General features: G+C 42.0%; 1 protein-coding gene and 1 long non-coding RNA gene across 8 annotated transcripts in view; both read left to right on the forward strand.

Annotated features, from left to right (window-relative positions):
- LRAT (lecithin retinol acyltransferase) overlaps positions 1–7,332 on the forward strand; it is a 53,586-nt gene extending 46,254 nt beyond the window's left edge. The window contains exons 3-5 of one of the 7 annotated variants that reach the window (XR_014244527.1): positions 2,198–2,738; positions 2,898–3,103; positions 6,812–6,883. Coding sequence is in view for 6 of the 7 variants with exons in the window: in XM_082391556.1 (XP_082247682.1) it covers positions 2,199–2,738; positions 6,812–6,964 (693 nt within the window). In the remaining variant the exon portion in view is untranslated. The other 6 variants (XM_082391556.1, XM_082391555.1, XM_082391554.1 and 3 more) reach the window with 6 other exon arrangements.
- Positions 1–25,124, forward strand: part of LOC309628461 — a 731,364-nt gene that overhangs the window by 142,228 nt on the left and 564,012 nt on the right. The window lies entirely within an intron of this gene.

The following is a 25,124-nucleotide window of genomic DNA, read 5'->3' on the forward strand; positions in this document are numbered from 1 at the left end:
TCCTTAATATTTTTTTGCTCTAAAAGAGTTCTCTGTGGAGCCTTGAGGCAGTTCTCCATGCTTTTGTCTCCCGCAAATTCGCCGGGTGCAGACGGTCGTAGCGTTATAAGCCGGGTTAGTGACCACTAGGGACGGAAATCGCTAATTACCAAGTCCCCTTTGATCTCCCCGGGCCGTTTGGCTCTTGACCCTGGAGGCCCCGGTATCCGTGCTTTCCCAGAACTGGACCAGACCAGCGCGTGCAGCGCCTAAGAGTCGGACGTCTCTGGCCGGAAGGTGAAGCCTGAAACTTACGTCTGCAGTCCGACGTAACTGCAGTTACGGTGTACAGCAAGGTCTGGATCAGACTTGTAAAAATATCCAGAGACTGCCCAGAGTTCCCGTCCAGCCGCAGAGCTGGTGTGCTGGCCGGACGCTAACAAGCGCCTGTGTGCGGAGGAGTCTGATTAGTTTAAGCTACCTACTAATTGCACTTTTCTTTAAATTTTGGGGTAAGACTGGGGAAATGAATTTCTTAAAATTTCCTCATCCACTGCCTCTCCCCCCTTCCTCTTTCGATTCTTTTGTGGGAAATGGAGTTTTCTTCTCTTTGCCGGGACTATAAGGTGATTCGAAATCGTTTGTGAAATGAACAAAAGTCACCAGCAAGCGGGACGACTGGCAGATAGGGGGCGGGAGCGAAGGCCGGGTCTCGGAGGATAATGGGGAGCCGGACTCCTCCCCGTCTGGTCTCCATGGTCCCCTTCATCTTCCAGGTAAGATGAATGTCCCTTCATCCATCACCCGCCGGGAGGCCCCTCCCCCAGGCGAGCGGAGAATCTGCTCGCCGAGGAAACCTATTAGCCCCACACAGGGAGGCTTTGTGGAGCCATTCGAGGCTCTCCCTTGTGGCCTTTGTCCGAGGAATTCAAGCGTTTACTTAATGCGTTAGCACGGAACTCTGCGCAGGGTCGGGACACCGCGTGCCGAGCCTGGCGCGGACGCCGAGACCGCGGCTCCCTAGCCCGGGTGATCCCCAGGACCGCCTCGCCGGTGAGCCTGGGGCCCGCTGCGGGGCAGGACCTCTTCCTTACTTGGTCATCTCCCGGGGGCTGCGCTTTAAGAGAGCGGCAAAGTTTCGGTGGGTGAACCGAAGCTGGATCCATGTGACCCTGAAGCAGGAGAAATAAACTTGACATGAATCGGGCTTTCCAGGAAGACGTTGGGCGCTTCGCCGTTTTACGTGCTGACCGTTGGGAGCCGTACGCTCAACGGTCACTGATGCCTCTGAGCGCGGGGTCGCTTCCCACCCGCGCGGTAGCTTCCCACCCGCGCGCCAGCTGAAAGCTAGGGGCATTACTGGCATTTAAAGGGGAGGAGAGTGCGCGGTGTGCGGGGTCACGCCTCTACGGAGTTTAGGAAGGAGTCTGCAGGCTTACGAGGCGCGCACACTTCCCAGAGTATATGCAAATATTTTAGTAAGCCGCGGTCTCCGAGAACCCTTTAGAGGGAGGTGGTTCTGCTCAGAAATGTCGCCCGAGGGGACTTTCCACCGAAAACGTCCCCAACGTGCCCAGAACGCGCCCCAGTCTAGACAGGTGCAAGATGTTTTGTGCGGTCACGCCTCGGCCACCACTCTCCAAAAACGGCCGCTTAAAGGCGGTAAGTGCTAAGGTATCCAGCGCAAGAGGAAGCCTGCGTGTGGAAGGGGTTGCAGGGCGGAACTTAGAAGCCCAAGGCGGCCCACCCCTTCCAAAGAGCCTGCGGTCCCGCGCGACACCGCAGCGAGCGGCGTTTGCCGCCGGCGCCCAATCAGCTCTCTTCCTGGGTCTGTGACGGCGTTCGGCCCCGCCCCCTCGAGGGCGATAAAAGGCCACAGAAAAGGCGCAGCTGAGTGCACCGCGCGCGGCCCTGCTCCCCGGCACCGCCCCCAGGTGCGCTTCCCGGCCTGGGGCTCGCAGGGCGGGTCCCACTGGTTCCGTGGCTAGCCGCCGCCAGCTCCTCAGTCGCCATTGCGGTGCGGCCAAGCCGATCTCCTGGCTTCTCCCCCTCCCCTTTTTCTCTCACTTCCTCCTGCGCAGACGGCGTGCCCCGTGGCACTGGGCGGCTGGCCTGCGGGTGAGCAGCGGCGCAGCGCCCCTGTCCGGCCAGCTCACCTTGCCCGGCCCGGCCGTGCCCGAGTGGCGACGGTCCCCCCAAGACACCCTTTTCCCTGCAGGATGAAGAACCCAATGCTGGAGGCGGTGTCACTAGTGCTGGAGAAGCTGCTCCTTATCTCCAACTTCAAGCTCTTCAGTTCAGGCGCCCCGGGCGAAGACAAGGCAAGGAACACTTTCTATGAGATCAACTCTTTTCTCCGCGGCGACGTTCTGGAGGTGCCTCGGACCCACCTGACACACTATGGCATCTACCTGGGCGACAACCGTGTCGCCCATATGATGCCCGACATCCTGTTGGCCCTGACTGACGACAAAGAGCTCACGCAGAAGGTGGTCTCCAACAAGCGTCTCATCCTGGGCGTCATTGGCAGGGTGGCCAGCATCCGCGTGGACACAGTGGAGGACTTCGCCTACGGAGCCGACATCCTGGTCAATCACCTGGATAGGTCCCTCAAGAAGAAGGCGCTGCTCAACGAAGAGGTGGCGCGGAGGGCGGAGAAGCTGCTGGGCATGACTCCCTACAGCCTGCTCTGGAACAACTGCGAGCACTTCGTCACCTACTGCAGGTTCGGCACCGCGATTAGCCCCCAGGCCGACAAGGTACCACGTGTGACTCCCCGGTGGGCTCGGTGGGGACGCCCCCTCCCATCCCTAACCTTTCCTATCCGCTGGGAGCAGAGATTGAGTTCTAGATTTAGTAACGAACCCTCTGGTGTTTGTCAGGGAAGCCAAAAAAATAAACGGTGATGTGCCTTGCAGGATATCTCGAAATGCACGGTGAAAGAGTGTGGCAATGCAGTACCGCTGCCAGCGATGCCAGAGAGCTGCCCAGTTATTGCTGCAGAAGTCATCAGGGTGTCCATTCAGCGTAGTTGAAATGACAATGGGCAGGTGACTGAGAGGGTCACAGAAAATCTGTCGCCGTGTGCTTGCAACTTTACCCAAGAATTGCAGTTGGAAGGAAGGTGTCCAGAGTTTATATTTAATCCGTAACACTGTATAGTACAAATTGTTGTGCCTTTAAAACAAGGAAGCATGCTGTTTTCCCCATCTATAAGCTGCAGAGAGTGAATTCCCTTTGCTTAAGATAAACTGCCAAAATTTCCGTTAAGAAGACCTCCCTGGTAGATCCCTTACTCCGGTGGCTGAGCTTCAGAGAAGTCTTTTCCTTGGTATTCTGCATTCCTTCTGCGTTGGCTTTAATTCCCATCTAGACTTCACCATTGTTAAGCATCCTTTACACACTAGCCCCACAGGTGGGTTAGATTGTTTCTGGGTTCCCCAGAGATCAAAACAATTGGTTTTCAAGAAGAGCCATTAAATGTTGGAAGGTGATTTTATGGGTACTATAAAAAGGGGGGAAAAACTGTTAGAATTTAAGATGATTAAATTAGCTACAAACCCAAAGGAAAACAATGGATTTTTATTGCCTTTTGAAACCTCTTAACTTGTAAAAATCAAATTTTAAGCCTGCAACTTCATTTGCAATTGGAAGTCTTCTCTGCAGTTGCTGAAGAGGTATTGTTAGTGTGCACCCTTCACAATGAAAACCTGGGCAATCACGTAATAAGCTTCAGATTATACTCTTCATGTTTAGATATTTGGGTACCAAAAGAATCTAAGTCCATATAACCAATTTTTTATTGCTCCACATCTTAATTTTTTGACCCATATGTGAAAATCTTTCTCTCCTGTCGCAGAACATGAACGTATAGTGCTTGTATACATCTGTGTATAAAACTCCTTACAGATTGTTTATAAAGCCGCAACAGTCTCAATCTAGGGATTCTTTTCTAAGCAAAATAAAAATACAGTTAGAGCACTGTGCAGTGATTCAAGAATCACAGCTTCAGTCCATGCCTGTTTAGAAATGAACTTCACCACATTTACAAACACTGGCTCCAAAAGTGTTCAAAAGGAAACACGTCAGATTTACTTAGGACCCAAGCAAATCATTTCTCTAAGGAAAAACAGTATTTCCCTTCCATAATTAGGAGTTACCCTTTCATGGAACACATATAGCACTGTATTATACATTTCTCCAAAAAATCAAAAAGCAAAAAAGACAGTACAAGTGCTTTTTTAAGGTAGTAAAATATTAAATCAGCATAAATAACTAGTTGGAGTAGTTTTTCCTCTTTGGAAACTCTGTAGAGAAGTGCTTTAATTGCCGTTGCTGCATAGCACCTCTTGTGAAACTTGAGTTTTTGTCTTCACTTTGAATGGTCTAACAATTTGACCACAGAGTAGATTTCCCGGGGGAAAAAAAAAATCCCCATCCCAAATTTTCCAATTCTAAGGACTGTGTTTTTTTTTGATTTATTTTATTTATTTATTTATGGCTGTGTTGGGTCTTCGTTTCTGTGCGAGGGCTTTCTCTAGTTGCGGCAAGTGGGGGCCGCTATTCAGCGCGGTGCGCGGGCCTCTCACTATCACGGCCTCTCTTGTTGCGGAGCACAGACTCCAGACGTGCAGGCTCAGTAATTGTGGCTCACGGGCCTAGTTGCTCCATGGCATGTGGGATCTTCCCAGACCAGGGCTCGAACCCGTGTCCCCTGCATTGGTAGGCAGATTCTCAACCACTGCGCCACCAGGGAAGCCCTAAGGACTGTTTTTGAACATGCCCTGAGAGAAGTAGGTCATTAGTACTGAAGGAGGACTGGTTTCTATTTTTTGGAAACATAAGGAATGACAATTCTGGGACTGATTGTTGAGTTCTCCATATATACAACTATTATTAGCATAACATGAGAGTTGCAAAGTTGTCTCTCACTTAAATTTGTGTTTATAAAAGCTCTCAAGAGCACTTTCCCTCAGGAAAACACTGCAACTAATGTGAAAGTGAACTGGAAGAGAATCTTTTTTTTTTTTTTCTTTGTAGTGATGCTCTTCTTTACAAGTTTAGAAATCATAAAATTAAACTTTTATATTACTGTTAACAATTTCAGTATTTCATAAACTATAAAGCCCTTTAATTAGTAACTGTTACTATTCCTTATGCTTTTTTTTCTTTGCTGATATTGGTTTGCATTGCCAAAACGAATACACATACCCCTTTTAATTTCCGGGGATTCAGTGCTCAAAAGTTCCCCTGTAGGCTTCTTAACAACTAGAACCTAGAGGACATTTCCTACTGTGGAGCAACACCAGCGGTACCTCCTGGACTGATGGCCAAATGAACCAGAACAGGACATTAGAAACAAGATGCTCCTTGTGCAAGTCTTCTTTTGGGGGAAAGAGAGTCCACAATGATTCTATGTTGGCCTTAATTAAAAATTATTTGAAAAAGATAAAAGAAGCATGACTGTATCAAGACAACATTCTTATTTACCTAAATGTATATCTCCCCATTATTTGCCAAGCAGCTTTTCTCATTGTCCTGAAAACTTCATTCAGTTTGATCCTCATCACTTTAAGATTGTGTATTTGTTACTCAATGTCTTGTTAGTTTAGTAAAAAGAGACAAATCATATGTTTGACATATAAAAAGAATGACATCTGGATAACCAACAGGAAATTTCATATTTGTTGAGATACTGTATAAAAATACAGACAGAGACAGCCTTGCAGTGAAGGTAGTGTGTTAAAATATATTGGACTTGTGCATTCATTCCATTAAGAATTTGGAAACCTAGCTCTCCAGTACTAAATACGCCACTGTAGGAGACCCTAAAAGCATATACAATGACACGTCTAGCAAAGGAGCTTAAAACCAGTATGAGTAGGAAACTCTTAGCAAAATGGAGCAATTAATTGCTAAATTCTGCCCCGACATTGATGAAGTAGAGATAATTGTCAACAGATCTAGCAGTGATAATAATCGTTGTAATACCTTACATTTATACAGCATGCAGACGAATACAAAGTACTCTTGCAAAAAACTCTCATCTGATCCTCACACAACCTCAGTATTTCCATGGAGGAGAAGAGGGTAGTCTGGACATGCTAAATGATTAAAAGGTGATCCAGGACTCAGACATAGGCCATTACTTCTAAGAAAAATTCGTTTTCTAAGGAAAAAAAATTATACATCTTAGAAAAATGCATTCCTCGGGGGGTAAGGATCCTGTTTAATTTATCTTTATTTCTAGCAGTCAATTTTGTGTCACATAATTGATTATGAATTTAATATATTTTGGCAGGGAATGGGATATGACAACAAAATTAGACTTTCTATGCCTTTAGATTTTGAGGCATATCAGAATGTTATAATCAAAAGTATCACCAAATTTTAGAACGGTGAGTTGTAGGAATTGAATTCACCAATAATGATAGGCTAAATTCTATTTGTTTGAGATTAGAGATCCGTTTGCTCATTTTACGTTAGAATATGTTATTGTTATTGAGAGGCAGTTTAATGTTGTCTTTAACCTTTCATCCTGAATAACTTTTATGTGGTTACATTCTCTGTAGTTTTCTATAAATGTTGTGTATGTACAAAGGCAACTGTCAGTATTAACCTAGTTGCCTAAAGTATCATTTCAGCTACTATGGGATGTAGAATCAAGAAACTGAACTATTAACATCTTAAATTCTTTCCAAGGTCGTGAGAGAAATTCTAATTCTTCTGGTAGATAGAAAATAGCTGGGAAAGTTGTGCTCTACTATTTGGCATATGTGATTCTTCCTAGGTTTAGCCACCTTTTCTAATATTCTTAAATTTTATTTTCCAGTTTTGTGAGAATGTGAAGATAATTATTCGTGATCAGAGAAGTGTTCTTGCTTCGGCAGTCTTGGGATTGGCATCTATAGTCTGTCTGGGTTTGGCATCATATACTGCCCTTCCTGCAATTTTTATTCCATTCTGCTTATGGATGGCTGGCTAACTTCATACCCTCGTTTCAGTGTGTGTATTCTGTGTGTAGATATGTTTATATTTATAGAGCACAAATCAGTATAAGCATCGTTGAGAAAAATGTGACCTGTAATACTGCGTCCTGGATAAAAATGTGATTAAGAATCACACAAAGTGCTTACCGTGTAAGCCCAAGAACAATGGCTTTCTGAATCTTCCCAGGCAGTTCCATTTCAAAGCACTGCGAACCTTGGAAACATGACAGCTTGTGCTAGAATTCTCCATTACAAGAAAATCAGCCCCTAAGATGATGGCCGCAGGAGATTATTTGTGTTATTTTTTTTCTCTGTAATCATTGTTCTTCTCTGTTAAGCCTAAATTAGAAGATTGGAAAATTTACTGAACGAGACCACTAACTTTATTGTAAATTTATTCTGTTTCATTGAAAAATTATATTAAACTAAAAAAATTTCCCTTATCAAAACATGTTTGATGATTGGCCAAAAAAAAAAAAAATCACAATTTTTTCATGTATTATATATAATTTCCAATAGGTCAAGAATAACTTCATTACTTGAAACAATATTGGCAAAGGTAAGGTTTAATGATAAAGTAACTGACGAGAACTATAGAAATCTGTGTTTTCCTGCAGAAATAGCTACTAATGCTATAGTTTGATTTGATTTGGCTTTACTTAGTAGGAAACCTGGCATTCATTTTTTTTTCCTTTTATTTGTCACTAGTTACTGTAAACCACTCTGAGAGGAAAATGAACATAGGATTGAAGTAATTCGGGTACTTGGAGTGTGTATGTGCCAGTTAAATACACAGATATCCACATACACTCAGACTGATGAGAGACAAATTAAGTTAGTTCTTGATTGCTTTATTATCATACCAGTGTAGTTAGTATAGAGCATTGGTGGAGGTGAACGTAAAAGCATGTTCAATCCATTTTCTTATGCCCTTGCATCTGTGGTGTAACTTGCATGTATGTCGTCATTGGACAGTTTAATTTTAAAGCATTTACTAATGCACTGTATAATTTTTAAAAGCCCTGAGATTTGTTTCATTTGTTCCATTTCATTGCTAAGTCAGTATAGTTTACATCCTTAAAAGAATGATGCTTCAGCAATATATAAAACCCAAACAAGTAGGACCAAAGGAAATAACTGTTAGAAATCATTTTTAAGTGTCTTAGTACCACCAGGCATGTAAGTTGATTACACAGAGGCTGTTTTAATATCAGAGTTGAGATGTAGCAGTGTTAAAGCAAGCATGCAAGTACTTTTACAAAATTACCAAATTCTAAAAAGTAAGCTACAAGCTAGACTTGCATTTCAAGTATTAAAATTGCTTTATAAACTATCAAGAATCACAAAATAATGAGTCACATAATGAGTGGTATGAGGAGGGTGGGGTTAGTCACTCAAATCAAAACAAATTTAAGAGCAGATTTTAGTACATCACCACTAATTTACCTACAACAAATTCAGTTAGAGTTTAATAATAATTAAACTTTGTTTAATTATTTAAATGTCTTGAATAATTAAAGCATGAAATGACAAACACCACAGAATAAAGTGTTCTATGGGCCTATTCCAACCACTTAAAGTTATCTTAAGTGTGTATACATAAAAACAACCACTATGAGAACTCCATTGTATTAGTGGTTTTTCACTTACGGTATATTATTCATGTAGCAATTGTTTAAATAAATTCATTTAAAAAATATGGTGTCCTCATAAATAATTAACATCTTCTTCTGCAGACTTTGGTATTGCAGGTAGCAAAAACCACTGTGTGACGTTAAATCTGTGTTCAAAGATCATAATCCCTCATTAAAAGCCAAGGGAAGTACTTAAGGTTGGAATTAACATAATTAGTCTTGACTCATCCTTAAAGCAAGATTCAATTCATCATTCGTGTGCTCATTATGTGCCAGACTCTGACCTATTACAATTTCATGCTCTAGAATTATTATTATTTGTTAACTACCTGTATTAGAGTATACACAGTGCTATGGGAAAACAGGGGTAGAAGAAATGAAATCTTCCTGAAGGGTCAGAGAAATCTGTGTGAAGGAGGAAGTGCCAGCATTAGGCAGAGAAATAGTAAGAGGGGGGTCTCATCATACCGACGTGTTCCACTACTTGTGGGAAGAAGGAACCAGAAGGAAGATTTATATTCCCTAGGATTTGTTGAACTACTAGAAGAAAAGGAGAGTTTTCGTTTTGTTGTGCTCGGTTTGATTAGTTGCTTAACAAGGTAGAAAGAGAAGCATATATCCTTGATTGTTGTTATGGAAGAAAGCCTGAGCCATTAATGTCTCTAGTGAATTCCTCTAGGCTTCATTAGTTAAGATTCATCCTTATGGTCCTGCAAATTTCTGTTCTAACTTGTGAAATGATAATCCAGTAGTGTCTGATGCAACTTTTGGTGGCTTATTTTGTTCTTTGCCATACCTCGCTAAAGGCTGAACAGGACTAGCCAGGGCTAAAATGAAATAATGCAAGTATCAGGTACTATGCAGGTGTTGGGGATGAAAAGATGAATGAGACATTGACCTTCTCCTCAAAGCTGATGGTCTCATATACACAGAAGGATGTATTAAGACTTTCTGCAGTAGAGCTGATTGAAGGCACAGAAAGAGAAGTGGTTCGTTTTCACTGATAAGGTCAAAATTATAGGAACTGTATTGAGACTTGGAAAATCGGAGTGTTTTCCAAAAGGACAGATCTGGGGCAGGACATTCAACACACTGGGGACAGCATGAGCAAATGCACGAGAACTGCCCCCACCGTGCCTGGCACAGAAGAGTGAGGTACTTTCTAATTCAGGGACTGAAAGCCTGAAACTGCATGGGGCATTCAGGCAAGTGCAAGTGGTTCAGAGGCTAGAGCAGAGCAGGGCTGATGAGAGATGCCAGGAGAGTGATCAGGTGGTGCAAGTCTTGTGTAGACCAAGTTTGGACTTTATGAACGGGCAATGGAGACTTGGGGTTCAGAGAGGTAACTCCCAAAAGCATGTTGGAAGATGGAGGCATGGGGCAAGATGACAAGGGGATCTTAGGAGACTAGTTATGGTCCTCAATCTCTCAAGTAATGGCCTGTAATTGTAAGGGTGGAGAGCAAACATGTCAAGGAAATGTCAGCTGACTTTAGCCAAATCCTTATAATTGACTCATGAGTAACTCCTGGTGGGGTGTCAGGGAGGAGTCATGCATCCTTCTTTCCTGCCAGAAAGTTGGTTCCTGAAAAATAAATTAATGTGGTGACCGTGTGTAAATTGGATGCTCCACATCTTTGTTCTGCTAGATATGTTTCTTCCCAAGAACAAGCAAATAAGTATGGATTTGTTTTTTAAAAAATTATTTTTTTCAGAATATATATTTCATATTTTTCCATTTTATATTTCATACTGTTACTTTCAAGTATCAAAAATGTTTTCTGGCAATATCAAAGTTATGCCAATGGCAAAAGTCTTTTGTTATAGATGAGAAGACTGTAAGAAATGATGGCTGCTAATATTCTGTTTTATAGGATCTGTTTAGAGAGCTTTACCTAACTAGATCTGTCAGCTCAACTAGTTTTATATTTGGTATACATGCATGTTCAATAAAATCAATTTTACATACTGTCCCCTCTCATCTTTCAATTTGAAATACGTAAAAGTAGATAACAAAACACTTTTTTTGAACATGGTAACCTGAAAGTTTTTGCCTCTCAAAGCTTCCTTTACTGAACATAGTTTTATATATTTGAAATTAAAATTTTTTGTGGATCTGCCTTCGGGTTGATATAATCTATGTTATCTACATCTTGAAGCCTACCTTGATTATGTAGAAAAGGGTTCTGTGTAATATTAAATAACAAATCCCTTCTCCATTCCACAAAATCAAGCAACAACAATCAGAGCCATGGGCATGAACTCTATAATCAGATGTGTAATGCTACCAGGGCAGCCTGCAGCTTTACACTGGCCATGGGTGTGGTGGGAATGAGGCATCAACGGGAACAAGTCCCAGGCCAGTCTTGAAATGCATTCACAGCATTGCAAGGACCACAGAAGTTACTGGGCTGAACCCTTAAACCTCTAACCAGATTTTAGAGGTGGAAAATCAGGTACAGAGGTTGAGATACTTTGTGATTATGCAAATAATTAGAGCCAGATCCCAACCTTGACTCCAGCTTTCTTTCCACTGTACCACATCAGTTCCCTGAGGCCCCCCATAAACTGGACAAGCTTTCCTCCAATGAATGTATTAATTTCTTGCAGACCTTCTGTGTACTCCAAGCAGGGCCACACAGAATGAACTAGTTAGAATCTTAGTTCTGTAGCTGCTCAGTCTAAGGAGAGAGAATGGCAAGTCAATAGATTTCAAAACGATAAGCTTGTAGAGGTGTCAGAACAGAGAGACGAGACCGGTCAGTAAAGGACAGGGATGATGGCAGAGAAGTCTTCACTGACACTTTAACTGAACTGTAAAGGATACAAATATTTAAAGTGAATGAGAACTCCCTTTTCCAGGCCATTGCAGGCACCTGGAGCAGTAAATACAAAGGCACAGTCATGAGGCCCCTCCTGCAGCTGGATTGCTGCTAGTCATTAAGAACAATCACCTGTGTTTATGTTGTTGCCTTGAGAAAAAGGTGCCCCAGTACTGTTACAAAGAACTCGCTGTTCCTTTGAGGAAGAACAGCTCCACTCAGGTGATGGTGGAGACAAGAGGCAAGACCATGGGGGACTTTACACTGTTAAAGTCCCGAGTACAGAGAAAATGTTTCCTAAACTTTCCAAGTGCCTCGGCTGAATCTAATAAGTGTGCAATTTTGTGAAACACATGATGAATGGGGGTGGGATCAGATTGTGAGGAAAAGAAACAACATTTTATGGACAGAGGTTTATTTAAGGTAGATGGAGAAGCAGGAAGTACAGGAATCTCCTCAAACAGGTGATGGGTCCCTTCTCCCCAGTCAGCTCACAGCTGCTCCCATGTCCCAGCAGCGACCCTGGTGCCATCATTTTCCTGACTCTAGATTCTGTCCCCAACATTTCTTCCCATTGAGCTTTTACCTGCTACTCCCATGGCTGCCTACCTGCTGCTACTAACACTAAGTGTGTCATTGCTTCTGATGCTTCATGGCTTTCCTTAAATCCTTTACTGTTTCTTTCACTTCTGCTTCACTCTACCAGGTCTCTGTCTCTCACTGAAAACTGCCAAAGGATCTAATTAGGCTGACTAATCATGGTGCAATATTGCTGCTTCCAGTGAACAAAGTTCTCGAACCAGGCTGCCTCATGGGCCCCTGGACCCTCATATCTTTTAGGTCAGATACCTTCAGATCAGGTGACATCCTTGGGCCAATCAGTTGTTGCCAAGTTGCACAACCATGGGCTCCAAGTCACGGTGGAGCTACTCTAAGGAGCTACTTGTAACTGATTTTCCTTTGCAGATGGCTATCAGCCAGGTTAGAGGGAGAGTAGTACCTGATCATCGCCTTCCAGAGCTCAGTCTGCAACAACATAGAGGATGGATTGCATGAGGAGATGTAACTCAAAGGACAGCCATTCTGTCACCAAGATATAGGAGAGAAATGATGAAGACTGGATAATGTAAGTCAGTGGCAGTGGGGATGGAGAGGAGAGAATGGAATGATTCGAGGAGTGTAAAAGGGGGAGGGTGTCCAACATACAGTGTCCAACCAAGAACACAGAAACTTTTCTAAGTATTGTCTGGCAAGATGTGCATGTATGTGTGTGTGTGTGTGTGTGTGTGTGTGTGTGTGATACCTTGGTTTCTCTCTTCCACTCAGCCTCCAATCTCTTGTGAGGGGCTTACATTGGCCAACAAAGCCAGAAAGCAGCTGACAGGAGAGCCTGGGAAACAGCCTGCTGCGAAAGTCAAGAAACATATCTGAGGGCTAACAGGAACAATTGGGCACCCATCAACATAACTGGTTGTATCATGCCATACTGGCTAATTTAGGGGAGTGGGCCTTGGAACAAGTAGGAAGAGCCTGGTTTGGTATATACAAAGTTTGAGTAGCCTAGGGTCCCATAGGTGGAAATATAAACAACTGGAAATTGGAATCTCACGCTCAAGACAGAGAGGTACTGGGAATTATAACAGTGGTAAATGTAGCCCAGGCTATGAATTAGACCATTTTGGGGTTTCTATGAAGATTTAAAATAAAATGTAATGATAGGAGACTAAAGTCACAAACAAGTAAGAGGGAGGAAGAAAGATCAAGAACATTTCCCGAAGGAGACTGAGGAATAATGGTACAAAGTTTAGAGCAGACCAGAAGAGACTGTGAGGAAGCCGTGGAAGGGTGAGCTTTAGAAGGAAGTGTATAAATAGCATCAAGATAGAGAAGAGAGAGAAGGGCTGAAGACTGTTCACATTGGACTTGACAAACAAGGAGACAGAGTGACCTTGATTGGTAAGCATCCCACTAACGCTAGATGCGGGGCGTTAGGAAGGTTAGGGGAGAAGGCAGATTGTAGGTCAGAATGTAAATGGGAAAGGAGCGTGGGCTTCTTTTTGTAGTAGTTTGGTGGGAAAAGGAAAGAAACAAAGCACAAACACTCAGAGAACAGTATAATATCTGACATGTCTTTTTTCACTTCATCCTTGCTTGGAATGAAACATACTGTGAACTGCTTTACGCCTCATTTAAGAACATAAATCAGAAGTTAATTTTCATAATTCTTTTCTAAGATACACCCTACTTGTAATATCATCAGAACAATACTTTTCTTTCAGAACAGTGATTAGTATCAGAGGGTCAGTCAAATCAATGAACGTTCCCATTTCTACTGGCTTCTTTGAAAAGAACACATATTCAGATAGAGATTCTAGCAGGGTCATCTTGAGATTATTATTCTGAGTGAAGTTAGACAGAGAAAGACAAATATTATATGATATCACTTATATGTGGAATCTTAAAAAAATGATACAAATGACCTTATTTACAAAACAGAAATAGACTCACACAGAAAACAAACTTATGGTCACCAAAGGGGAAAGGTGGGAGAGGGATAAATTTGGAACTTGGGATTAACAGATACACACTACTATATATAAAATAGAAAAACAACAAGGACCTACTGTATAGCACAGGGAACTATATTCAATATCTTGTAATGACCTATGATGGAAAAGAATCTGAAAAGAATATACATTTACATATATATGTATAACTGGATCACTTTGCTGTATACCTGAAACTTTGTAAATCAACTATACTTCATGTAAAAAAAATGAAAATAAAAATAAAAGAAATTCTAGGAGAGTCAGGAGAATTGGGAAGGAGTAGAAATATAAAACAGACTGCACAGGACTCTAGTCCTGGGCTCTTATTCCAACAACCTGTTGAGGGAAGTCCACTGCCATTTCTTCCCTTTCACAGAATGATGGAGCAGAGATCAAGACACAATACAAGACTCAGATTCAACTGCTTCTGGAAACTTTTTGAGCAGCATGACCTCATAAGTTCTTCAGATTCTCTACAATTAAATCTCCACAAATATTCATGAAAAAAATCATAATTGAAGGTTAAACAAATCCAAATGGCTAACATGTCCAACAAAATTTGTACAAAATAATGATTTCTTATCCCTTTGCCCTATGTTGACCCCAATACATGAAGAATTTTGAGACCATTTTATCTGGCACTTGACTGAGTCACCTATTCTTTGAAGAAGAATGTGTTAGCATTCTTGAGAAAGTCTCCTTGTTTATACTGAATCAAACAATGAGCTGAACTTCCAAGATTTATCAGATAAACAGCTTTTGTTGGCTAAGCCTGGCTGGGCCTGCAGCTGCCTCCAAGGATCTGCTCAGGCTGAAGAACCTAAGCTCCACATTAGTTCAGACACCTGATCTGACCACGTGTCTCACTGCTGGGTGGAAACCAAAGCGGTAGCAATTGCTACATACTTGAGCGACATCAAGATTGATTTCCTCTCCAGCCTCCCTTAACGCGTCCTCCAAACTCCCACCTCTCCACACAAATCTTTCTCCACTTCACCTCTAGCAAGTCACAGACAAATGACTACCAGGGAATTCAACAACAGTAAATTCTTTTTGTTTTTTGTTTTGTTTTGGTTTTTTTTGTTTGTTTGTTTTTTTTAATTGAAGTATAGTTGATTTACAATGTTGTGTTAATTTCTGCTGTACAGCAAAGTGATTCAGTTATACATATATATACATTCTTTTTTTAATATTCTTTTCCATTATGGTTTATTATAGGATACTGAATATAGTTCTCTGTGCTATACAGTAGGACCTTGTTGTTTATCCGTCCTATATATAATAGCTTACATCTGCTAACCCCAAACTCCTGGTCCATCCCTCCTCCAACCCCCTCCCCCTTGGCAACCACCAGTCTGTTCTCTATGTCCGTGATTCTGTTTCTGTTTCATAGATAGGTTCATTTGTGTCAAATTTTAGATTCCACATGTAAGTGATATCATATGATATTTGTCTTTCTCTTTCTGATTTACTTCACTTAGTATGATAATCTCTAGTTGCATCCATGTTTCTGCAAATGGCATTATTTCGAACAATGGTAAATTCTTTTCATTTCATACTACACCTAATTTTTCCTGTGTAAAAAAATTAATAAACAGAAACCTCAATTAAATAGAGTTGGGAGACCAGAAGGGGGAGCTCTCATGCCCTGTGAAGATAGCTGACCCCAATAGGAAGAAAGACTCCTCTTCTTTCCCGTGAAGGACTCAGCCACTGAAAAGCCATGGACCCTTGGTTTACTACAGCTCTCCCAACTTCCTTTCCTCTCTATAAAAGAGTCCTCTTCTGCACTTTTGCAGGGGACTTTCACATGGCTCACCATGGTTGCAGACCTCGAATTGCAATCCTGTGCTGATCCCAAATAAACCCATCTTTGCTGGAGAAATATCTGGGAATCTATTTGTTTCAGGTCAACACCTGGATGAGGATTGAAAGTGACAATAAAGTGACAAAAACGTTTGTGACAATTATTTTAAAAACTATAAAGGAATTGAAGACATAAGACAGGATGAGAGAAAATCTGAAAATGAAGCAAAGAAAGGAAATGGGTTTAGAGCACCACAGCAATCTGTTTGAGGGACAAGCTCCTCTGTAGGTGAACAGCTACACCTACGCTTCCCTTTGGTGCTCCTGCAGGGACTGTTACATCTCTTTCTGTAGTTCAGTCAGATTTCTTTACTTTGTAGTGCTCATTCTCATGACCACTCTGGAACCAAGTGCTATCCCTTTGATCCCAAAGTTATCTTCCCACCTAGATAGCAAGGCAGACTAAGAAAACTAGAAAAGGTCAACTTTTATCTGCTCCCCCCCTCACCGCCACCCCACCCTTGCTTGGCTCTTTCCCTGGGCAGGCTCAAGGAACTTTTACTGACGTATTCCTAAGTTGGCACGTTAGAATGTGCTCCTAAGCACACATTTTTTGCCTGGTATGAGGTAGACATGGTGGGGTCTGGGAGGTCTCTCCTAGGGACCCAGAATCTGTGAAAAAAATTAATAAACAGAAACCTAAATAAACAGAGTTGGGAGACCAGAAGGGGGAGATCTCATGCCCTGTGGTTACCAACCACGTTTGGCAATTTTTTTAAAAAATTATTTATTTATTTATTTATTTATTTATGGCTGTGTTGGGTCTTCGTTTCTGTGCGAGGGCTTTCTCTAGTTGCGGCAAGTGGGGGCCACTCTTCATTGCGGTGCGCAGGCCTCTCACTATCACGGCCTCTCTTGTTGCGGAGCACAGGCTCCAGATGCACAGGCTCAGCAATTGTGGCTCACGGGCCCAGTTGCTCCGCGGCATGTGGGATCTTCCCAGATCAGGGCTCGAACCCGTGTGCCCTGCATTGGCAGGCAGATTCTCAACCACTGTGCCACCAGGGAAGCCCCCACATTTGGCAATTTTACCAACCACTCCACATTTGTACTTTCAGGCTTAGGATACTAACTACTTCCTGAAGGCAGCCAACTCTTTCCCACAGCAAATGATTCAGATTCTGCTTCATTTCTTTCATGTGGCTCACATGTATTTAGTGTCCATGATATCCTAGGCACTGAACTTGGCAGGGGGGCTTCAGAGGTGGAAGATAAAAGTTTCTACTCTGAAGGAGCAGGTATGTTGCAACCATAGTATTGGAACTATCTGAGTTGAAAGTGACTTTAGAAAATAAAACATTTTTGCATTTGTTATTTTATAAAGGGCTTTCATATACATTCACTCATTTAATAATTATTACCCTATAATGAAGAAACTGAGCTTATAAATATTGAGCCTATAAATACTTATATATAAATAAAATATTGAGTGGTTTTTAACCACCAAGGTGTTATTCTTGTTTAACTGTCAAGGAATCTGAGGCTAAGCAGGTTAAATGCTCAAGAGACCATAGTCAGAATGTAGTATCAGGACTCAAACTACGGTATTTTTACTCTAAATTCTCTATTATTTCACACTGCCCTATTTGTGTGTAATCAAGCAAATGAAGTCATCAATTTCTTTCCAAGATCATACTGCTACATCTAGCCGGTGGTCACTCGACATGAGGAGGGGTTTATTTACTTTCCTAGTCCTTACCTGTGCTTTCTGGCCACAGAGATTGAACTTTAGTTCAATATGATGTAATAATTCTTAAGATTTTAAATCCTCACCCAAGGAAGTGAAACGGAAAGGTAGATTGGCCCCTGCCCCTGGAATCTGAAAGTTTAGCTGACACAGTTGATGTCTGGTTTTAGTTTTGTTAAGGTATCCATGCAACTTGCACCCAGTTACACCAGATGCTATTCAAGCTCAGCAGTTCTCTGATGGAGTTATGAGCTGACACCAGGGAACACTCTATATTCCACAGTGAACTGTTTACAAAGCAGCCTCCTTTTGTGAAGCAACGCCAAGATGGTATTAAGATGAAACAAAAGCCCGTCACAATAATAATAGGTGTGTCTGTCTACCATCTGCTTTTTGGTACACACACAGATGCACAGCAGCTTCCTAAGCTGGGCATCTTGGTGTTTGGGACTTATCCTCTGGGTATGTGAGGAGTCACTTCTGGGCAATGAAATTAACAATCTAAATCACAGCCCTGGAACTTAACTGGGTGAATACTGCAAAGCTGAGGCACAGGGGAGATGACAAGTGGACCATCCTGGCTCTCCACCAACAGGCAACCATGCAAATCCTCAAACAAAACTTGTAGGCCTATTGCAGGTGGTCGAATCACAAACAATGAGGGGCCTGGGTTACAGATCCAAGGGTATTATTTACATATGTGACATATGCAATATTTTTGATTCAGCAGAAATCCGTCTTGGCCATTTTCTGAGAACAGACAGGATTGATTATCCTCCTATATACAGTTCTAAACATTTTTCCTCTAGTCTCTATACCACTTGTGAACCAAGCCCTGAAATCCCTGTTGACAGGGGCCACTGAGAAACCAAGACAGAGCTGACAGTGGGGTCTGAAGGGTAAGGCCCTACAGCGGAAATTAGCCTAGGAGATGGGACAGAAGGCAGAGGTGGGAGCAGGCGGGGCAAGGGGCTCAGGATGGCCCTGTCCAAAGGCCAGGGGGTTGGCCTAGTCTCTGACAAGGACAGGACTCCCAGCTTCATGTGGACCCAGGAGTGCCTGTTAAGTGCCTGACAGAATTTTTGCAGCATTGTGAGGAAACAAAAACGAAGCTCACACCGGAGTGCCCCCTGCTGAGTGGGGGTGAACCGCTGGATGCAGGCCCAGCAGCTCCCTTTATCTGTGACCCTAAAATGGGGGCTGGGGCTGAGCACAAAGGCTGAGCCCACCCTGAAACACCTCACACTGTGGTTTGAGATCCTTGCACTGGCCTTGTTGACAGCGGGCTTGTCTCGCTCCCCAATTAACCTACAGCTCTTTTAAAGTGTTTCTAAGTGTGTGGGACAGTGCTCAATCAATTCTAAAGAATAAGTACAATTTCACTGTCCCACAGGTGGTTGTTTTTTGTTTTTTTTTCTATTGCCAGGCAGCCAAAGTAAGAAAGGTCTCTCGTTTCTAGTTCCTCGGCAGACTTACATTCAAACATCTAAACAGCCATCTAAACAACCCTTCGACAAGTATACACAGAGCACTTGGTGCCAGGGAGGCGCTGTGCCTCATTGGCTCCTACGTAGCCCTCAAGGCCGCAGAGATTCTCACCACCAGAGGGCGGCAGAGAGTGGCTCCGTGCTGTCTCCGTCCCCTGCTGGACAGTAGTGATGGTGACATTGTTCAGGCTGTGGTTTGTAAGCCACATGCGTAAACGTGGCACTTATCACTCTGCCTTGTTAATGTCCTTTTTAATCTTTTGCTTATCTCTACCATCGCATCTCATGGTTTAAAATCCTCATTCTTAGGACTTGGCTCTGGGTTTGTGATGCAAATGCTCTTTTCAGTCTTCCTAAATTTCTTCTGTTGCCCAGATAAATAACATATCCAAACATACATACCAAAAATTTGGTATGCACCAATTTGAGGTGTTTGTGACTGGCTCCGAGGGTAAAACCGCTTTCCAGGGCTTGATCCCCCCAGGCCACCTGGCTGCCGGGCCGCACCCCGCCAGGGCTGCACATGGCTATATGACGTGCTGCCGGAAGTGCAAAGCAACCTGTTCTGTCTTGCAAGTTTTCCTCTTGCCCACCATTGTATTTTTTGTTTTGTTTTTGTTTTATTTATTTTTGGCTACGTTGCACGTGGGCTTTCTCTAGTTGCAGCCAGCGGGGGCTACTCTTCGTTGTGGTGCACGGGCTTCTCATGGCGGTGGCTTCTCTTGTTGCAGACCATGGGCTCTAGGTGCGTGGGCGTCAGTAGTTGTGGCTCGCAGGCTCAGTAGTTGTGGCTCACGGGCTCAGTAGTTGTGGCTCACGGGCTTAGTTGCTCCGTGGCATGTGGGTTCTTCCCGGACCAGGGCTCGAACCTGTGTCCCCTGCATTGGCAAGTGGATTCTTAACCATTGTGCCATCAGGGAAGCCCCTACCATCTGATTTAATGGGAGACTGTCAAAATCATTCTATTCCTTGATTTAATAGGAATAAAATCTATTTATATATATTGGAAATGTTACTCTTGTTTAATCCTCTAATTTTCTGTTGTTTCATAAACATTATCATATTGATTTGCTGTTCCTTATCATAATTTCACTTTTCCTCTACAAGTCTATTCAGTCTTCATTGGGGAACCTTTGTGATAAAATGAACACATCTAGCTTTGAATCTTGCTCTGGACCAGCTGGAGACTCTGGCAAAGTCTCACGCTTAATCTTCTCAAGTATAAATGAGGGAACATATTACTTACTCTCAAGATTATCATGGGGGCTTCCCTGGTGGCACAGTGGTTGAGAATCTGCCTGCCAATGCAGGGGACATGGGTTTGAGCCCTGGTCTGGGAGGATCCCACATGCCGCAGAGCAACTAGGCCCATGAGCCACACTACTGAGCCTGCACATCTGGAGCCTGTGCTCGGCAACAAGAGAGGCCGCGATAGTGACAGGCCCACACACCGCGATGAAGAGTGGCCCCCACTTGCTGCAACTAGAGAAAGCCCTCGCACAGAAACGAAGACCCAACACAGCCAAAAATAAATATAAAAAAAACTAATAATTAATTAATTAACTTAAAAAAATTATCATGAAGGTTATAAAGTATGTTGAGCCCCCCAGTGGGTTGGCACATAGATATGCTTAATAAATGTTAACCAAGGGGCCGTATATTAGTATCACCTCTTGCATACTCTGAGCAGTATTTCTAGGAGGCTTACAGTTCCTTTGGTATCTACACATCAATACCTTCCGTTAATGTTTTTAAAGGGATTCTCTTGTCCTCCAGCTTCTGCACCACAACTTAGCTATCAGAAACAAGGCTGGTGCTTGGCCCTCCAGCTGCCACACGTTGTGGAGCATGGCCAGAGGGGGTCTGGGGCAGCCGCAGGGGGCCTTGATGCTGGTGGAGTGGAGGGCCCAAGGCCCAGTGGTGGTTTAGTCAGTCCACCCATTTGAATGATGTGCCCCAGCTGCTGACCTTTTGGAAATCCTAGTAGCAGCCACACTGGCCTGGCTCACAACAACTGGGTGTGCTGGCTCTTTTAAAGCAAGGACTTTATGAAGAGAAAGGGCCACGGGCAGTGAAGAGCTTTTCATGTAGAAGCTGGGTAACAGGAGGGTTTGTTTGGAAGCAGCCAGAGAAAGGAGGAGGGAGGGAAAATGGAAGTGTGGCCTTAGCACAGACGCCAGGAGTAGGAACCAGAGCTTGTATTGTAAATGAACCTCCTTTTCTGAAATTGGGAACTAAGAAAGCTAAGGTAACTGTACAGTTGTAATAGCAATCATATTGATAACTATGGGGTTTTACAGCATTCAAGATTCCACCTGAGGGGAAGATCCAATTGTGATCAATATGTGTGTGGGGAGGGGTGTGTGTGTGTGTGTGTGTGTGTGCACATGCTCAGTGTTTATCCTAAATATTTGGGAATAATAATCCATATATAATAATATGACAATACCTAGCCAACTAAAGTATTTTATTAATACCCACACGTCATTTTCTAGCATTCTTAATAAATAAATTTTCTTTTCAAGATATATATTTCATTAGCTTTGATTGCCTCCATCAAATGGACTGCTTTTTAAACCTTAATATCAGCCAATTATAATTTTCTCTTATTCTGACTTCCTATAGTATTGTTCCTTAATGTGAGCTCCATGGGTCACCTGCATCAGAATCACCTGGGAAACTTGTCAAAGTGGCAGGTTCCTGGGCAACATTCCACATGCAGTGTAGCAGAGATTACTAGTTACAACACCATTGTCTCTTTCCTCTTTAGTAACATGATCCTTATTTAGTTGGGGTTAGCAGTACACCTCAGAATACTACATTTCCTGGCCTTCTTTTCCACATGACAGTATTCTGACCAATGTAATGAAAGCAGAAGTGTTGTTGAGGAATTCCAGGAAGGCACCTTGCAAGCGAAGCAGTGCATTTTTTCTTTTCCTATTTCTCTTCTGCCAGCCTGAAAGTGAACACAATGGCTAGAGTGCCAGCAGCCATTCTGGAACATGAGATGACTTTGTGGATGGAACCCAGGTACCCAACCCAGGTACCTAAGGTGGTGAAGCAGGAAGAAAGAACCTTGGGTCCCTGTGGTAACACCTTATCAGATTTGGGCTGGCTTCCTCCAGAGGAAATAAGCTGCTACTTCACTTAGGCCATTGAGAATGTTCTGTTCTATGCAGCTGACCTAATTCCACTTGCTAAATCTACTGATTCAAAATCTCTTGAAAAGCTGCATTTTTAAAAAAAATTTTAAGTCAGTTTTAATGAAATTCGATTCACAAACAGTACAATTTACCCATCTTTAGTGTGAAGCTTGGTCAGCTGTGACAAATATAAAGGATAATCACACCCCAATTGAGATAGAAAACCTTTCTATAACTTCAAAAATTAACTCTTTCAAAAAAAGAGTGGATATATGTATATGTATAACTGATTCACTTTGCTGTACAGCAGAAACTAACACAACATTATAAATCAACTACACTCCAATAGAAATTAATTAAAAAAAAAAATTTACTCCTGCTCCTTTACAGTCAATCCCTCACCCCCAGGCTCTGGCAGCTACTGATCTCTGTATTTACAGATTTGTCTTTTTAGAATGTTTTATAAATGACCTGGCTTTTTTCACATACCAAAACACTTCTGAAATTAATCCTGTTATTCATCAGTAGTTCACTCCATTTTATTGCTCAACCCATATTTCTTTAGATCAATATGTCCCAATTTGTATATCTCTTTATAAATTGGTGGATAGTTGGGTTGTTTCCAGTATGTGGCTATAATGAATGCAGCTGTTATAAACATGCATGTTCAAATCTCTGTGCAGATATTTTTTACATTTCTGTTGGGTAAATATCTAAGACTATTCAAAGAGACTGCGCCATTGTACCCCATCAACAATGTAGAAGGGATCCAGCTCTGCACACTCAAGCATTTGGTGTTGCCAATTTTTCTTGTTGTTGTTGCTTAATTTTAGCTCTCCTAGTAGCTATGTAGTAGTATCTCATGGTGATTTTAATGTGAATTTTTCTGATGAATACTGATGGAAAGCATCTTTCTATGTGTTTGCTCTCCAAATCATTTCTTTTTGGTAATGCATCTGTTCAAATATTTTAATGTGTATGTTTAAGTTCTTTATGTATTATTGATACAGTCTCCCATCAGATATGTGTTTACAAACATTTTCTTTCTGGTCTGTGGTTTGTCTTTTTATTTTCTTTTCAGTGTCTTTCAAAGAGCAGGGAATTAAATTCAATTACCCAGTTTTTAGGGGTTCTGCTTTTTATATATGTTCTATAAAATATTTGCCTAACCTAAGATCTCAAAAATTTTCTCCTATGTTTTCTTTTATTTTAATCTTTGAATTTTATTTTATTTATTTTTTAATACATCAGGTTCTTATTAGTCATCAATTTTATACACATCAGTGTGTACATGTCAATCCCAATCGCCCAATTCAGCACACCACCATCCCCACACCCCCACAGCTTTCCCCCCTTGGTGTCCATATGTTTGTTCTCTACATCTGTGTCTCAACTTCTGCCCTGCAAACCGGTTCATCTGTACCATTTTTCAAGGTTCCACATACATGCATTAATATACAATATTTGTTTTTCTCTTTCTGACTTACTTCACTCTGTATGACAGTCTAGATCCATCCACGTCTCAACAAATGACTCAGTTTTGTTCCTTTTTATGGCTGAGTAATATTCCATTGCATATATGTACCACATCTCCTTTATCCAGTCGTCTGTTGATGGGCATTTAGGTTGCTTCCATGACCTGGCTATTGTAAATAGTGCTGCAATGAACACTGGGGTGCATGTGTCTTTTTGAATTATGGTTTTCTTTGGGTATATGCCCAATAGTGGGATTGCTGGATCATATGGTAATTCTATCTTTAGTTTTTTAAGGAACCTCCATACTGTTCTCCATAGTGGCTGTATCAATTTACATTCCCACCAACAGTGCAAGAGGGTTCCCTTTTCTCCACACCCTCTCCAGCATTTGTTGTTTGTAGGTTTGCTGATGATGCCCATTCTAACTGGTGTGAGGTGATACCTCATTGTAGTTTTGATTTGCATTTCTCTAATAATTAGTGACGTTGAGCAGCTTTTCATGTGCTTCTTGGCCATCTGTATGTCTTCTTTAGAGAAATGTCTATACACGTTTTCTGCCCATATTTTGATTGTTTTTTTTTTAATATTGAGCTGCATGAGCTGTTTATGTATTTTGGAGATTAATCCTTTGTCCGTTGATTCGTTTACAAATATTTTCTCCCATTCTGAGGGTTGTCTTTTCATCTTGTTTATAGTTTCCTTTGCTGTGCAAAAGCTTTTAAGTTTCATTAGGTCCCATTTGTTTATTTTTGTTTTTATTTTCATTACTCTAGGAGGTGGGTCAAAAAAAATCTTGCTGTGATTTATGTCAAAGAGTGCTCTTCCTATGTTTTCCTATAAGATTTTTATAGTGTCCAGTTTTACATTTAGGTCTTTAATCCATTTTGAGTTTATTTTTGTGTATGGTGTTAGGGAGTGTCCTAATTCCATTCTTTTACATGTAGCTGTCCAGTTTTCCCAGCACCACTTATTGAAGAGGCTGTCTTTTCTCGACTGTATATGCTTGCTTCCTTTATCAAGGATAAGGTGACCATATGTGCGTGGGTTTATCTCTGGGCTTTCTATCCTGTTCCATTGATCTATATTTCTGTTTTTTGCCAGTACCATATTGTCTTGATTACTTTAGCTTTGTAGTATAGTCTGAAGTCAGAGAGTCTGATTCCTCGAGCTCCATTTTTTTCCCTCAAGATTGCTTTGGCTATTTGGGGTCTTTTTTGTCTCCATACAAATTTTAAAATTTTTTGTTCTAGTTCTGTAAAAACTGCCATTGGTAATTTGATAGGGATTGCATTGAATCTGTAGATTGCTTTGGGTAGTATAGTCATTTTCAAAACATTGTTCTTCCAATTCAAGAACATGGTATATCTCTCCATCTGTTTGTGTCATCCTTTATTTCTTTCAACAGTGTCTTATAATTTTCTGAGTACAGGTCTTTTACTACCTTAGGTAGGTTTATTTGTAGATATTTTATTCTTACGGTTGCAGTGGTGAAT

The sequence above is a fragment of the Balaenoptera borealis genome (genome assembly GCF_965194805.1).
Source record: "Balaenoptera borealis genome assembly, chromosome: 4".
In the NCBI taxonomy this organism is placed as follows: domain Eukaryota; kingdom Metazoa; phylum Chordata; class Mammalia; order Artiodactyla; family Balaenopteridae; genus Balaenoptera; species Balaenoptera borealis.